At 42.0% G+C, this 16,244-nt stretch overlaps 1 protein-coding gene across 2 annotated transcripts in view; it reads right to left on the bottom strand.

Moving 5' to 3' along the window:
• The window catches only part of angpt2b (angiopoietin 2b), a 217,863-nt gene that overhangs the window by 53,710 nt on the left and 147,909 nt on the right, over window positions 1–16,244 (bottom strand). For both annotated transcript variants that reach the window (XM_080211209.1, XM_080211210.1), the window contains exon 8: window positions 7,907–8,073. In XM_080211209.1, coding sequence (XP_080067335.1) covers window positions 7,907–8,073 — 167 coding nt within the window. The remainder of the gene's footprint in view (window positions 1–7,906; window positions 8,074–16,244) is intronic.

Genomic DNA, 16,244 nt, shown 5'->3' with positions numbered 1-16,244 from the left:
TTTTATTCATTCATGGGACATGGGTGTTGCTGGCTAGCCAGCATTTATTGCCCATCCCTAGTTGCTCTTGAAACTGAATAGCTTACTAGGCCATTTCAGAGGGCAGTTGAGAGTCAACTATATTACTGTGGCTCTGGAGTCACATGTAGGCCAGACCAAGTAATGGTTTTTACATTGGAATGGCAGTAGAACCTTTAGCATTTGCCATCATTACTGTACACCTGGAACAACAATGTCTGGGGTCCACACATGGACAGTAGAGTGAATCTAGTGGAGAGTTAATGGCCGAGTGATATTGTCGCTGGACTAGTAATCCAGAGATACCCGGCACCTGGTAGAGAACCCGGGTTCAAATCCCACCATGGCAAAATTTGAATTCAATAAAAATCTGGAATTAAAAGCCAAATGATGACCATGAAGCCATTGTCAATTGTTGGGTAAACCCAAATGGTTCACTAATGTCCTTTTGGGAATAAAATGTGCTGTGTTTATCTGGTCTGGCCTACATGTGACTTCAGATCCACAATGTGGTTGACTCTTAACTGCCCTCAGGGATGGACAATAAATACTGGCCCATGGACGAATAGTAAAAAAATGGAAACCCAGTGATTCTGCACTTCTCCACAGGGAGTGTTGTTGAGGGTTTTGTGGATGACAATCAATGGGAAAATCTTCAAATTGATGAGAATTGTCATTCGTTTGTGGCTGGTCTCATACTGAAGCCATCCTTTTAAAAGTTGCATGAAATACAACTGCATGTTTGGACACTTAATTAATACTGCTGAACAATGTCACTCAGCTGGAAAAGCTAATTTTATATTTGTGGAATGTCAAATTTCTCCATCACGACAAAATAAAATCCTTGCTTTTTTCAAAAAAAGAATCGTCATTTTAGCTTCTTTATTTGGCAATGCAAAATTTTAAATTGTAAGCGGGGGGAAATTAAGGTGAGGTGGGGGGGGTGGTTTCTGGCAGTGAAGGCAGCTGACCATTGGCCAGTGGCAGAATCATGCTACTGTCTATAATGTTTTGTATAGTTTGCACCTTCTGTTGCCAGGGAACCCATAGTGGGGGTAGGTGGGTGTTTACCATTGGTGGGACCAGAAGATCCCGCTGGCAGGCAAGGCGGGAAAATTCATTCCTTAAGTGTCCTTCATGTTCTGGTTTTCTGTATGTTTCTGCCTCAATTTGACTGGCTGCTTACCTACTTACTGACATCAATGCTGCTGTACACCAAGGACTGTTGTTGCTGCAGACTTGATGGGCTGAATGGCCTCCTCCTGCACTGTATGATTCTATGAGATGCTAGTTCCCCTTGACAAGGTCCCAGGTTTAAACTGCAATCGAGAAAGGAGGACTCCGCACTGCAGAGATCACCAGATCCTCAGATTTTTTTCAAGTCAGTGGCATATGCTGTTACTTCAACACTGAGTGCAAAATCTAGCCCAATATTTCAATGGGTTTTCTTGTTGCTGCGTAAAGTTGCAAACCTAATATACATAATGTACAGTAATGGGTAATATCCACATTAGGCAACGTGTGCACATGTACCATTATAGCACTGCACAAATCTTCAAGGTTGCTCACAGTCGCAGACATAAGGTCAACTGGCAATCCCGAGCTTCATTTCAGTGAAAATTGTAGATGTTGCCTCTTTACCAATAAAGAAGTTTATAGACTACTTGATGTTAATTAAATAGAGATTCTCAGTTGGGAACTCTACTCTCACCTCCAGAGTTGTTAATGTTAATTGTTACCTATTAGTTGTTGTTACCTATTAGTTAGTTGTTAATATTTTTCTTACTTAGTTATTGTTTCTCTTTTTATATAGATTATATGATTAATCCTCAAACAATGCACACTTGCTCTTGTGACCTCCAAGAAAGCTGCCCAATTTAAAGGCAAGGAAAAAAGATGTACTTCTTTTTGTAAAAATATGGGTGATATTCGCTGCCATTATAATGGACCATTTATCAGAAGTAGCGATGTATTTTCATAATTAATATTTCAAATAAAGATTACAAGCTGCAAAAACATTGACTCCAATTTCAGTATACTTGGGCTGTTACTTTTTAAATCTGATGGACCAAATGTTAGGAGATTAATTTTAAGTTATTTGGCAGATTGCCTGTTAATATGAACAAATTATTACTGAAACTGAACACTACAAGATCTAAGTACAACTAATGCAGAGCGATGTTGTCCTGGTGAGAATGCTATTGCAGGTATATTTTTGACCCATTTTTCCAACAAAAGGGTATATTTGAAATGTTTTTTTGTTAAAAACAAAGTCACTGAATGTTGATGCTGCAAAGTCTGAAAGCAATAAGCAATTATTTGGCTAATAATAAATGTTTAACATGCATCGTGAAAATTCCCCAAGCTTGATAACTCAACAGGGGCTGACTAGATGGGTCTTTCTCCTTTGGTTGTGAAAGAGGCACAAAGACAAAACAAGAGCCGAAAATATGTCGACAGTAGCAGAAAGCTACTAGGGCAGGCTTTTCCCAAGAAGGTCAGGATCAGGGAGGTAGGTGGATATTATTTTAAGTTGACAAAAACAGTCTTATTTTAGCAAAGAAGATTTTAGCAAAGAAAAGTCCTTTCGACAAGATGCCGCATGGCAGACTGTTAAATAACTTAAGAGCCCACGGTGTTAAGGGTAAGATCCTGGCATACATAATGGATTGGCTGAGTGGCAGAAGGCAAAGAGGGGATGAAGGGATCTTTTTCAGGATGGCAGCTGGTGACTAGTGGTGGGCCTCAGGTGTCAGTGCTAAGACCAAAACTTTTCACAATATACATTAACAACTTGGAAGAAGGAACTGCAGGCACTGTTGCTAAGTTTGCAGATGGTACAAAGATATGTAGAGGGACAGGTAGTACTGAGGGAGTAGAGGGGCTACAGGAGGACTTGGACAGGTTGGGAGAGTGGACAAAGAAGCAAAAGATGAAATACGATGTGGAAAAGTATGAGCTTAAGCACTTTTGGAAGGAGGAATGGAGGCAAAGACTATTTTCTAAATGGGGAACTGCGTAGGAAATCAGAAACACAAAGGGACTTGGGAATCCTTATTCAAAATTCTCTTAAGATTAACATGCAGATTCAGTTGGCAGTTAGGAAGGCAAATACAATGTTAGCATTCATGTCAAGAGGCTAGAATACAAAAGCAGGGATGTACTTCTGAGGCTGCATAAGGCTCTGGTCAGATCCCATTTGGAGTATTGTGGGCAGATTTGGGTCCCGTATCTAAGGAAGGATGTGCTGGCCTTGGAAAAGGTACTGAGGAGTTTCACAAGAATGATCCCTGGGATGAAGAGCTTGTCGTATAAGGAATGGTTGAGGACTCTGGGTCTGTATTCATTGTCGTTTAGAAAGACTAGGGGGGGAGGGAGCTTATTGAAACTTACAGGATACTATGAGGCCTGGATAGAGTGGATGTGGAGAGGATGTTTCCACTAGAAGGAAAAACTAGAACCAGATGGCACAACGTTAGGCTAAAAGAATGATCTTTTAAAACAGAGATGAGGAGGAATTTCTTCAGCCAGAGTGGTGAATCTGTGGAACTCTTTGCTGCAGAAGGCCGTGGAGATCAGATTATTGAGCGCCTTTAAGACAGAGGTAGATAGTTCTTGATTAATAAGGGGATCAGGGGTTATGCGGAAAAGGCAGGAGAATGGGGATGTGAAAAATTTCAGCCATGATTTAATGGAGGAGCAGACTCGATGGGCTGAGTGGCCTAATTCTGCTCCACTGTCTTATGCTCTTATTGTCTGATGGTCAATGATTCAGGAACAAGGTTAAGTCAAAGCTTTGTTTGCTTGCTTAGATAGACACAAAGGCTGAAATCTTAACACCATTCACACCGGTGGGATTTTCCCATCCCACTGCCGTGAATGGAGACTTGGCTGGCTGCCAAATTCTCTGACTTCGCTGCAGTGGGAGTATGGCATGATCGGCAATTTGCTATTTTGAAGATGAGCAGTGGGCATCCTCTGCTAGCTTGGTCAACATTTGTCCCTCAATTAACATCACTAAAAATGTTCTCTGGCTCTGATGGAGTGTCAGCGTGATTCAGAACATTGGCTCTATCCTTTCTCCACAAATGTTGTCAGACCTGCTGAGATTTTCCAGCATTTTCTGTTTTTGTGTCATTTGTATCACAGTTTGGTATGGCTCCTACTCTGTCCAAGACTATAGTGAACTACAAAGTGTCGTGAGTGAAGTCTATCATGCAAACCAGCCTCCCTTCCATTGACTCTGCCAACACTTCTCTACTCCTGTTCGGCAAAGCAGCCAGCATCATCAAGTACAACACACACACCCTGGACACACTCTGTTCCACCATCTTCCATTGGGAAAAAAAACACAGAAGTCTGAGGTCATGAACCAACCGACTGAAGAACAGCTTCTTCCCTGCTGCAATCAGACTTTTGAATGGACCAAACTTGCATTAAGTTGATCTTTCTCTACACCCTAATATGACTGCAAGAGTATTTTCTGCACAATGTTCTTTCCTTCTCTATGAACGATATGCCTTGTCTATATAGCGTGCAAGAAACAATACTTTTCACTCTACACTAACACATGTCACAATAATATAACAGATCAATTCAAATCAAATCAAATTATTATCATAATATTTTAAATGGGAGTTTGCTGTGTGCAAATTGGCTGCCATTGTAATGGGCTGTTTATCAGAAATAGCTATGTATTTTCAAAATAGACATATTTTCATAAATTACAACTGGAATTCAAAAAATACTCTTATGGCTGTAAAGTGATGTGGGACAACTTGAGAAAGCGTTTATGTAAATACATTTCCTGTTTCTGGAATCCTTCTGTATTATTTTGCAAAAACAAGTTATAATGATTAAATTAAAAGCAAGTCCAATCATCAGTGTTACTCTATTTGTTCATGTGCTGTCTGAAAGGCAAAATCACTTAGATGTTTTATTCTGGCCATATCTCATCAAAGAAAATGAGTGGTCAGGCTATTGAAAATAAACACACAAAGACATATAAAAATAAATGATCAGATTGTACATTAAGTAGCAAAGTATTGCTTTTATTTCTTTGGTTATAATGTACTTGTAGAAATTGTAAGGGATATTTCAGGATAATAATGAATCCAAGGAGGAAAAGTACAGTCGATCCGAGTTATTTGTACTCATGCACAAAGACTGAATTTCGCCTCCAGCAATAGTTTACCAATAAAGTGACACAGTGTGCTTGCAAGCCAGAGAGAAGTCAAACATAGAATCATAGAATCCCTACAGTGTAAGAGGCCATTCAGCCTTCTGAGTCTGTACGGACTCTCTGAAAGAGCATCTTACTGAGGCACTATTCCCATAATCTCATGCATTTACTTCACTAATCCCCCTAACCTATACATTTTTGACACTAAGGGGCAATTTAGCATGGCCAATCTACCCAACCTGCACGTTGTTGGACTGTGGAAGGAAACCGAAGCACCCAGAGAAAACCCATGCAGACACATGGAGAATGTACAAACTCCACAGAGTCATCCAAGGCCAGAATTGAACCCGGGTCCCTACTGTGGGGCAGCAGTGTAGCCAGTGTGACATCATGCTATGACCTTGTGTCCAACAAGTTCTCTATCTCATTGTCAAAGTAGGTGGCATTTTACAAAGGCAAGGCCATCGAAGAATTTTTAAAAAGCCCAATTGACATCGGGGTATCAGTGGTCCAGTCCAACTAACACTGAATTCAGGGACTGAATATCAGAAACATGATTAAACAAAGCATGCCTTACCTATTGTTGCCCTGTTGTGCAATAAATAACAATCTGCATTTCAGCAATGCTTAAAATGTACAAAAAACTTCACAAGAGCTTAATCAGATAGAAAATTGACATTGAACAAAAGCGGAGACATTGGGAAAGATGACAAAAACTTGACTCTAATTAAAGTCTTGAAGGATTAGAGTGGAATTGAGATACCAAAGTGAGTAAAGATAATTATGGATCATATCGAATTGTATTTTGTAAATAAAACTGCATTTGGACAATTTTAAATGTTTTGCAGTACAGTGATCATACACAAACAATACAGAACAAGTTATTATTTGAGATTCAGAGCTAGTGAGTCTGCTCAGAAGCTAGCCACTGAATCCTTCTGTGGACTTGGGAATCATTTTCAAGTGCATTTTTGAAGCCGTGATGGAATGTTTGAGGAGTGTGAGTCCAGTGGCAGGGTTAAAATACCAGCCTCAGTTCTCCAACACAATAGCCTAGCTCCCAACTTTGCTTATACACCAACAAACCTTAACCTCCTCAATCCCCACCCACTCCATGCAACATATGATCCCTCAGAGTACCCATGCCCCCACCCCATGGCACCTCAGATTGCCCACATTCCCTCACTTCCATGTCCCCTCATTCCCCCTTAGATCACTGATGCTGTCTCTATCTCCCCAAGCTCTCCATGCCACCCCTTTCCCTATCAATTTTCACATGTCACATCCATGCCCCCATCTATCTTTCAGGGCTACTCAATACGTACAATATGTTCTATGTATAGCCCTCAAGAACATACAATATTGCAATAACAATGGAAATTGTTTTAATGTCATTGCAAAAATTGAACCTCAAACAATCTTTTAAAATTCTGAATTCAAGCACATTGTCTTCGACATGAGAAAAAAAGAATGACTCCTGTAGGGGCTTATATCCATTGGAGTTTGGAAAAATAAGAGAAAAATTGATTTTCATAGAATACTACAGTGCAGAAAGAGGCCCTTCAAGTCTGCACTGAACACAATCCCACCCAGGCCCTACCCCCCTATCCCTACATATTATACCCACTAATCCCTCTAACCTGCATATCCTTGGACACTAAGTGGCAATTTCTTAGCATGGCCAACCAACCTAACCCGCGCATCATCGGACTTTGTGGGAGGAAATTGGAGTACCTGGAGGAAACCCACACAGACACAAGGAGAATGTGCAAACTCCACACAGACAGTGACCCGAGCCAGGAAATGAACCCAGGACCCTGGAGCTGTGAAGCAGCAGTGCTAACCACTGTGCTACCGTACCGCCCCAATTTTAACATATAAGATCCTGAGGAGGCTTGACAGGGTGGATGTGGGAGAAACTAGAAGTATGGATTGCTGTTTAAAAACTGGGGCTGGCTCATTTAAAATGGAAGAGATTAGATATAGCTTTTGGGGGCTCAAGGGATCAAGGGATAAGGAGGGTAATAGGGGATAGGATATTGAATTTGATGATTAGCCATGATCAAAATGAATGAATGCAGAACAGGCTTGAAGGGCCGAATGGCCTATTCTTGCTTCTAGTTTCTATGTTTCCATGTTTCTATGAGATGGCTTTTTTTCGCTCTTTTAAGGTAGAGGTGATTCTTAGTGAGCGGGGGGGGGGATATAATAGGTTGTTAGGTGGGATGCAAATCTGAGGTTACTATCAGATCAGCCATGATCTTATTAAATGGCGGAGCAGGCTCGAGGGACTGAATGACCCACTCCTGTTCCTTGTTCGTATATTTGTATGATAGCACTTCGAACAACTGGAAGCATGCCATAATGTGTATCATAATTACACAATGTTGATCAATGTAAGGGTTACCTAACTTTGCAGGACAGATCCTTATGATGAATCCCGTGTTCAAAAACACATGGGGATTGTGTGGGTCCTGACCTTGGGAGGAACGAGTGTGAGTTTTGCACCAAGGTCTTTGCAACCCACCAAAAGGTCACACGAAGGTGGTGTGGGGTCAGGAAGGCACAGAAAACATATTTTTCCAGCAAAAAAAATGTTAACGTCTCAGTTTACACTTCCAATGGATGATGAAAGTGCAGCTCAATCATCAACAGCCTTTGGCGAAGGCATTCTCCCCTTCAAATCATCTCTCAAAGGAAACTTACCGATACTTCTGCTCCTCATTTTCCAGAGAGAAATGGTCAAAGACAGCAAATGCTTCATTCCCATTCCAGTCCTTCAGCTGGATACGCAGAACATGAGGGGACTGGCTGGTGAGCTGGTGAACAAATTCATTTCCGAGCCAATATTCTCCTGACGGGTCTCCAAAACCCTGAGGAGGCAACAGTTGGAAGTAATTATTAAGGAGCCTCACGCAAGAGCATCCTGACCCAGATGGAACAAGACTTTGTGAATAACATTTTTTTTCAAAGCTTTTCATACAGAAAAAAAGCATTTGCTTTTGAATTGCGAGGTTAAAATCACCATGTCATCTGAGGACAATGATTCATATGGCTGCAGCAAAATCTGGAAACTTGATATTTAGCATAGAATAAAGCTACATGCTAAATTTATCCTAGTTTATTCTGTGCTAATTTGTTTAAAAAGGGATGCATCTGTAATGAGCACTTCTGCTCCCACTCTCACACATGTGGCATGGAAGAAAGGAACAGAAAAGTTTAAATGCTAGTTTTTGGGAAAAATAGTTTCATGTTAAAATGACTTGAGTTTCAAAGCAGTTTACATCACAAGTTTGGAACTAGGCAGCAGAAGGATGAGGTAAGCATATTTTGCACAGAAGACTATCTGCAATAAGAAAAACAATTTATCAAACCAGAAGATGTTGAATAGTAACTTGTCCTATCTTTGAATTGTCAGAAGTAGGGCAAAGTAGGTAGCTGTGGTCCAGCACATAGTGCACAATAAGGTAACTCCTGCACATTACCTATGGGCTTATTAATCAAAAAATCAAATCAACCTTAGTCACAAGCAAGGTGCTTCATTCACTGTTGGTAAAAACATGTCTTATCTTAAAGTAAATGTCTTTTGTTTTAATGCTAACTGAATTAGATTGCTCGGTTTGTTTCTGGTACTTCCACATCATGTACTGATTGTGCTGCCGAGCCAAGTGCACAAGGAGCCAATCCGAGATTGCCCAAACACTCTTCATTTAGGACTCCTGTGGATGTTGGAAAGGAAAGACTTTGATCTCATCAATTTGGGTGATTCAAGACTTGCTCCTGGGTGATTGAAGAGCGTGCTGATAATTGCACAAAACCAATTCTCCTTACTTTGCAGTTACAGCAGGTTGGAAACTCAAGTTTAGGAGAAAATGAAATGGCTTTCAATGTTAGTGAGAAGAAAATGCCACCGACGCACAAAGTGAATCGAATCACAAAGATCCTGTTTAAAGTGGTCCTTGTAAAGTGATCTGTATCATCTTTGCCTCATGATACATGACACAATGATATTTGCATGACCAATAAGTTTTTTTTAAGTCTTATTTTATTAGTGTGATAATTAGGCTTACATTAACACTGCAATGAAGTTACTGTGAAAATCCTCTAGTCACCATACTCTGGTGCCTGATCGGGTATACTGAGGGAGAATTTACCAATGCACCTAAAAAGCACATCTTTCAGACTCCGGGAGGAATCCAGAGCACCCTGAGGAAACCCACACAGACATGGGGAGAATGTGCAGACTCCACACAGACAGTCACCCCAGCCCAGAATTGAACCTGGGTCCCTGATACTGTGAGGTAGCAATGCTATCTACTGTGGCACTGTGACAACCTATTGCTACTTGAAAATGACTCGATAACAGATAAAAATACTGAGTTTTCCCAAGTTTAAGCAATTCTATCCCCAAAATAACTGATGACAGTCAACTTTTTCATAGTTGGCTGCACAAACTTTCACACTGTGATATAGATCAAGAAATAGAATTTGCGATTATTGCAGCTATGCTTTTGATGGAAAGCTTCTTCTCACAACACTTCAGATAAAAATAAAATACATCTTTCCTCGCAATCGAGGTCACTGAAAGATATTTGATCCCAGAGTTCTTTTGTGAAGACTTACACTTGAAGTTAAAGGCAAAATACTGCGGGTGCTGGAATCTGAAACAAAAACAGAAAATGCTGGAGGAACTCAGCATCTGTGGAGAGAGAATATAGCCAATGTTTCGAATCTGGATCATCTATATTTGAAACTTTAGCTCTATTCTCTCTCCACAGATGCTGTTAGACCTGCTGAGTTTATCCAGCGTTTTCTGTTTTTGATTTACACTTTCCCCCTCATGGACATTCTCATAGGAAAACTGTAGAGGATGGTGGGGAGGGTGGGTTTGCATGGTATTAACTGTCCAACAAATTTACTTTTAAATACAATTCAAGTTCTTCCAGGTACAGCTTCAGCTGCTAATGACTTTCAGCGCAGGTTCAATGTCTGTGAGTAACACAGTGAGCATCTTGGATTAAATCTGTAGGCAAGTTTAGGGGCTAAGTCTACAATGGCAAAGCCAAAGTCTGAGATATCCACGAAGGTTCTGGGCAATGCATCTCTGGCCATTGGAAGTTTGAATCCCTGGGTAAGTATAAGGAATGTTCAGACTCTGACTCCTGATGTGCACAAGTAGCGAATATTTAATTTTTACCGCTAATTGCAACAGAAATTTGGACCAAAGCTATTGTTTTAGACTGTTGGCCTTTCATCACAATCAGATTAAGTCACCTCTGGAAGCAGTTATGTGTGGAATAAAATATCCCTGGTCAAACAATTCTGTCAGATTCATCTCTGTCTTTCACCTATCTCAGTAGGTTCCCTCTGCTTTCCATCAGAAATGGTAACTCAGTAACTCAGCTGAAGAAATGGCACGCTGAAAGCTTGTGCTACCAAAATAAACCTGTTGGACTTTAACCTGGATAATACCACTAGCCATCGCCTCTCCCAAACCATTACCGGTGTGCTTGTTGCCCACAATGGTTTCCAATCCTCCAATGGCTCAAATTTAAAGTTTTACATCTCCTTATTTCAGTAAATAAACTCCAGCCCTACAATCCTCTTGCGCACTCAGAAATCCCTTTGTTGTACCATTTGCACTGTGTTAGTCCAGAGCTCTGAAAGCACAGCCTCCTCCACAGAAAGTCTGGAAACTCTCATGGACAGGCAGCTCCAAGAGCCCATTCAGGTTTTTCTGGGCTGGTATTCAGGCCTGCCAACCCACACACTGGTACTGGCCCCAGCAAGTCAGTGCCAATGTGAGAAATGGATGGGGCATTTGGTCACTCTGCCAGCTGCCCATCCTTCCATCCAAGATGAGCAAGGACATTCAAACAAACTTCATGTTGACAGACAAAGTTGCCCCCATCAGGGCACTCTTGATGATGGTAGCAGCTTCTCCTCCCCTCTTCCAGTGACTGTGGCACCTGAGGAGACTGCGATGATTGAGGAGTGCCCAGACATGGTGCTGGTCTCTCCCATAGAGATAGGGCCCTCACAGACCCTAGTGACTACACAACAGTGTCAAAGATCACCAAGATCCACCAAAGTCAGCAGCCTGGCTCCAATCCAGCTGCCAGTGAGAAGGGAACACCAAGCACTTGGAAATGGAAAATGAAGTCAATGTGATCACATCAGGGATCTCACAGGTGAATACCTTGTCCTTGGCACATGTGTAATATTGAACTCGTATCTTTACTTCAATTATTAAATTGTTAGATAATACGCAATGGCCATAGTCTGCTTCATGCAATTGTTGGGGAGGAGGCCTGGAAGTTATGTGTCACAAGAGAAGTGCTGCAAGATTTATTTCTGAGATCAGGACTTGAGTTAAGGATGAAATGAGTGTTTTATCAGGACCAATCAGTCTGGTGGCATCTCTCTTGCCCTAACTTCGATAACTTGCTTTGGGCGACACGGTAGCACAGTGGTTGGCTCTGCTGCCTCACAATGCCAGGGGACCCGGGTTCAATTTCAGGCTTGGGTTTCTGTCTGTGTGGAGTTCACACGTTCTCTCCATGCCTGTGTGGGTTTCCTCTGGGTCCTCCGATTTCCCCCCACAGTCCAAATCTGTGTGAGTTAGGTGGATTGGCCATAGTAAATTGGCCTTTAGTTAGTTGAATTTGAATGCTCTGTTGGAAAGTTGACATAGAATCAATGGATCGAATGGCCTGCTTCTGCCCTGTAGGGAACTTATGATTCCTAACTGGCAGTCTTGTGCATCAAGGTCTCCCTGGTCTCCATGCCTCTCATGAGTATCCTCACAGTGGGATCTTGCTCTTCAGTCTGGGGCTCTAGTGGCTCCTCCTCAGGTTCAGCACTTGAATCATCCTCTCTGGTGTCTGCACTAGCATTGCTGTTTTTATTCTCCAGTGGGTTCCCCTACCCCTCCAGAGTGCAAGATTGTCTAGTGAGCTGCAGACTACAGTACTCGTTAGAGTTTAGAAGAATGAGGGGAGATCTCATTGAGACGTATAAGATGATGAATGGGATGGATAGGATAGAGGTGGAGAGACTCTTCCCGCTCAAAAAAGACAGTAGGACTAGGGGGCACAGCCTCAAGATAAAGGGGAGGCGGTTTAGAACGGAGTTGAGGAGGGACTTCTTCACTGAAAGGGTGGTGAATCTCTGGAATTCTCTGCCCGTTGAAGTGGTGGAGGCTGCCTCGCTAAATATTTTTAAGAAGTGGGTTGATGGGTTCTTGATAAGAGAGGGGATTAAGGGTTATGGGGAGAGGGCGGGAAAGTGGAACTGAGCCACAACAGATCAGCCATGATCTTATTGAATGGCGGGGCAGGCTCGAAGGGCTAGATGGCCTACTCCTGCTCCTATTTCTTATGTTCTTATGTTAAAGAGTTTATTGAAATGATCCCCCTGAATCACCAAGGTAGCAAAACCTCATCTCAAGTAGGCCTATGGCCCTCTCAATTCTAAGCATTGTGGACATGACTGAGGTTGCAGCTCTCCTTGGCTGCAGTCCTTAAGTATCTCATCATCAGCCACCTTTTCAACGGAAAGCCCTTTTCCCATCATAAACCAAACACCCGTGAATCAATGAACAGCCTTGGAACCCGAGTGTGATGCAGGCTGCAGACAACACAGCAGCTTCCTGGATACCTGGCAACAAACCTGCAGAGTCTGATTTTTGTGGTCATAAATGACCTGGACGTGAGGGATTGGAAACACTTTCTATTGACAAAGGCATCCTGCTCCTCTACTGGCATCTTTACAGGCACAGGTGGGTAGTCAATGACTCCCTGAATGTGGGGAATCCTACAATTGCAGCAAAGCCTTTGGCTCACTCTGCCTGCTTGGTCTCAACAGTCTTGAAATAAATGAAGGTGCTGACCCTTTGGAACACAGCATCTGTGACCAACTTGCTGTAGCTGTGAGCAATGGATTGTGAGACACCACTTAAATCTGATCACTGGAAAGACCCAGAGGCATAAACATTTCAGGGTCACAGTTAACTTGCCATTGGAGGCAATTTTGCATATTGAGGAGACAATGTTCCTGGAGAGGCAGGGCCTTCTGAGGCATCCAACATCTGCCTTGTTCAAAGAGACATGATCACTGCCTGTATGCTTTATTTACTGGATAATGATGCCTTCTTCAGACCTTGTGATTCCTGCTAATCCTCCACCCCTTCTGGCTGCTCCTCTTGGTACATAAGGCTGATTCTAGGATGGTGTGTACAGACAACTGTCTTCTTCTCTTTTTTGCCCTATCTCCTTCTTCTTGAGGAGGAGGTCCCTGCAGAAGATTATACAACCCCTAAATGTCCAGATAGTGGTCCAGGTTTCTTCACTGCAGAGGCCTTCCCGCAGAAACTCTCAGCCAATGACAAAAAAAATCAGAAATTTCTCCAAAATACCAAACAAAATATCAGAAATGACCTCTACCACAACTCCGAACAACTCACAGTAAAACTTCTAACTCCTCACCTTACCAACATTCTGTGGGTCTTTTGTACCACCTTGGATGTAGAATGAATGAAAAATGTGAATTCCAGCCTCAGCTGACTGTGTGGAGTTGACATGTTCTCTGCATGGGTTTCCTCGGCGTGCTTTATTTTCCTCCCACACTCCAAAGATGTGTGGGTTAGATTGATTGGCCATGCTAAATCTTTTATTTATTCGTAGGACATAGAAGACGCTGGCTGGCCAGCATTTATTTCTCGTCCCTAGTTGATCTTGAGAATGCGGCTGTGAGGTCCTTATTTAAGCATTGCAGTAGTGATTGATACAACTGAATGGCTTGCTGGGCCATTTCAGATGGCAGTTGAGAGTCAAACACATTGCTGTGGTTATGGAGTCACATGTAGGCCAGACAAGTGGGGATGGCAGATTTCCTTTCCTAAAGGACATTAGAGAAACAGATGTTCTTTTTTTCCAACAATCGACCTGATTTCATGTCATCAGTGGATTCTTAATTCCAGATATTTTTATTGAATTCAAATTCTACTGTCTTATCCCTTGGTGGGATTCAAACTTGGATCCCTAGATCATTAGCTGAGTTTCTGGATTAATAGTCTAGTGATAGCACCACTAAGCCATTGCCTCCCCACTGCCCCTTAGTGTCGGGGGGATTATCAGGATAAATACATGGGGTAATGGGGATAGGGCCTGGGTGGGAATGTTGTCAGAGCAGGCTTAATGTGTTGAATGGCTTCCTGCTGCACTGTAGGGATTCTATGATTCTGTCTGTTTAAAAAGTGCAAATTGACTGAAACATTGCAGGTGAAGAGGGGATGCAGGGGGTCATAAAATTAGTCTACTCCAGCTGTGCATCATATGCTGCAACAGTTTTATTTATTTTCCATCGACTTGGAAAATGTTGCTAAGACTTTTAATTTCAAACCAAGTGAAAAGCAACAGCAAGAGTGAGGAATGAATGGTGGACAAAGGGGTTTGAACAATTGTGCTGGGAGTGTCAGTGGAAAGTAGGTCAGACACAGTGAAAAATTGGCTGCTAATTTGATACAGGCATAGCCCAATGTCACCCCAATCGAATTTAAGTGGGTACACATTGTCTTCTGGAGCTTTTATTCTTCCTTCAATCATTGAAGCAAGTTGAATAGAAGACTAAGAAACAAAAACAGAAGATGGCCACTGGGTTGTTAAAGTTTCATTTCCTTGACATTCAAATAATTTATTTGCAACAAGTGTTAACATGTTTACCACCATGGATGACGAAAGGATAAAGGCTTGCAATTGCTTGTTACCTGATAGAGAACAGCTATCTTATTTTGACACTTGAAAGAAACTAAAAATGATCAATCGAGCATAAAATGTGTTCCTATTGTTCACCAGCAAGATATCTTAACATTGATTGACTTCGGAACAACAGCTATCTCTGTTCCCCGAGGCTGCTGGCTCCTTATCTTCTATTTTGAAAGTTAGGGAAGGATGATAGCCTTCATTTAACACTTGGCTATCTTCAGAATCATAATAAAAAAACAGAAGTTCTTCTTTTCATTATAATTTGCTTTTGCAAGTTGAGTCATTTACTTTTAAGTAAATCAGTGGTAACAATAGTGTTGAGCAGACTGAGGGCTAATCAGATTTAAGGGAGGTAATGGCCTTGTGGTATGATCACTAGACTATTAATCCAGAAACTCAGCTAATGTCCTGGGGACATACAAGTTTATTTTTAGAGGTCAGTTTTAAAGCTATTTATTAATGTCACATGTAGGCTTACATTAATACTTCAGTGAAGTTACTGTGAAAATCCCCTAGTCGCCACACTCCTATCTAGGATTTGTGGCAAAATTTAATGCCCTCTCCCATGCTGAGTTTGGTAGCAAATGAAAGGGGTTGGGCATTTAATATGTGGGATTCCATAGCCTTCCTGGGCCATTATCAAATAAGCCCCTTAATGTCCACTTAAGTGACTCATCCTGTTGCTGGTATCCTCACAGCAGAAGCCCAGAGAGCAAAATCTATGAGAGTTATTTCCAGTTTTTGGGTGGACTTGTATCCTCTGAAATCCGTGCCTCTCTTTCCACCATTCCTCCCAGTTACATGGGAGGTCTGCCCCAGGCTGATCAGCCACTTCATTCCTTGGTGAAACAACAACACTGCTTGCTGGCACAATTGGAGCAGGCAGTAACACTGGCTCTTGGGGTGGTACCCACCTCCTCAAATGATCAACATGTTTCTTCACTAACTTGTCATGCACTTTCACCTCATAAGACAGTGGCCCCATCCTGGCCATCACAACTCATGAGACCGAATGTGGTTTACTTCCAAACTCCTTCAGAAAAACTGATCGTTGCCCTCAAATACTCTTATCATTTTTGACAAATCATGGTTCATTTTTTGACAACTCTGCCTTGTCTCCACCCTCCCTGCCAAATTTGGAACTATGAGGCTCATCAAGTAGTTCTCAAGCATCGACCGATCAGCAGCTCAGCTGTAGCTATTCCAATAGTGGTATGTGGTGTGGTTCTACAGGCTAACAGGACCCATGCTATCTTAGCTTCTAGTGACACAAGTGTTTG

The sequence above is a fragment of the Carcharhinus amblyrhynchos genome, chromosome 24 (genome assembly GCF_965287045.1).
Source record: "Carcharhinus amblyrhynchos chromosome 24, sCarAmb.v2.hapA, whole genome shotgun sequence".
In the NCBI taxonomy this organism is placed as follows: Eukaryota; Metazoa; Chordata; class Chondrichthyes; order Carcharhiniformes; family Carcharhinidae; genus Carcharhinus; species Carcharhinus amblyrhynchos.
Note: the sequence above shows the minus strand (reverse complement) of the source record. Positions and strands in the feature narration are given on the sequence as shown.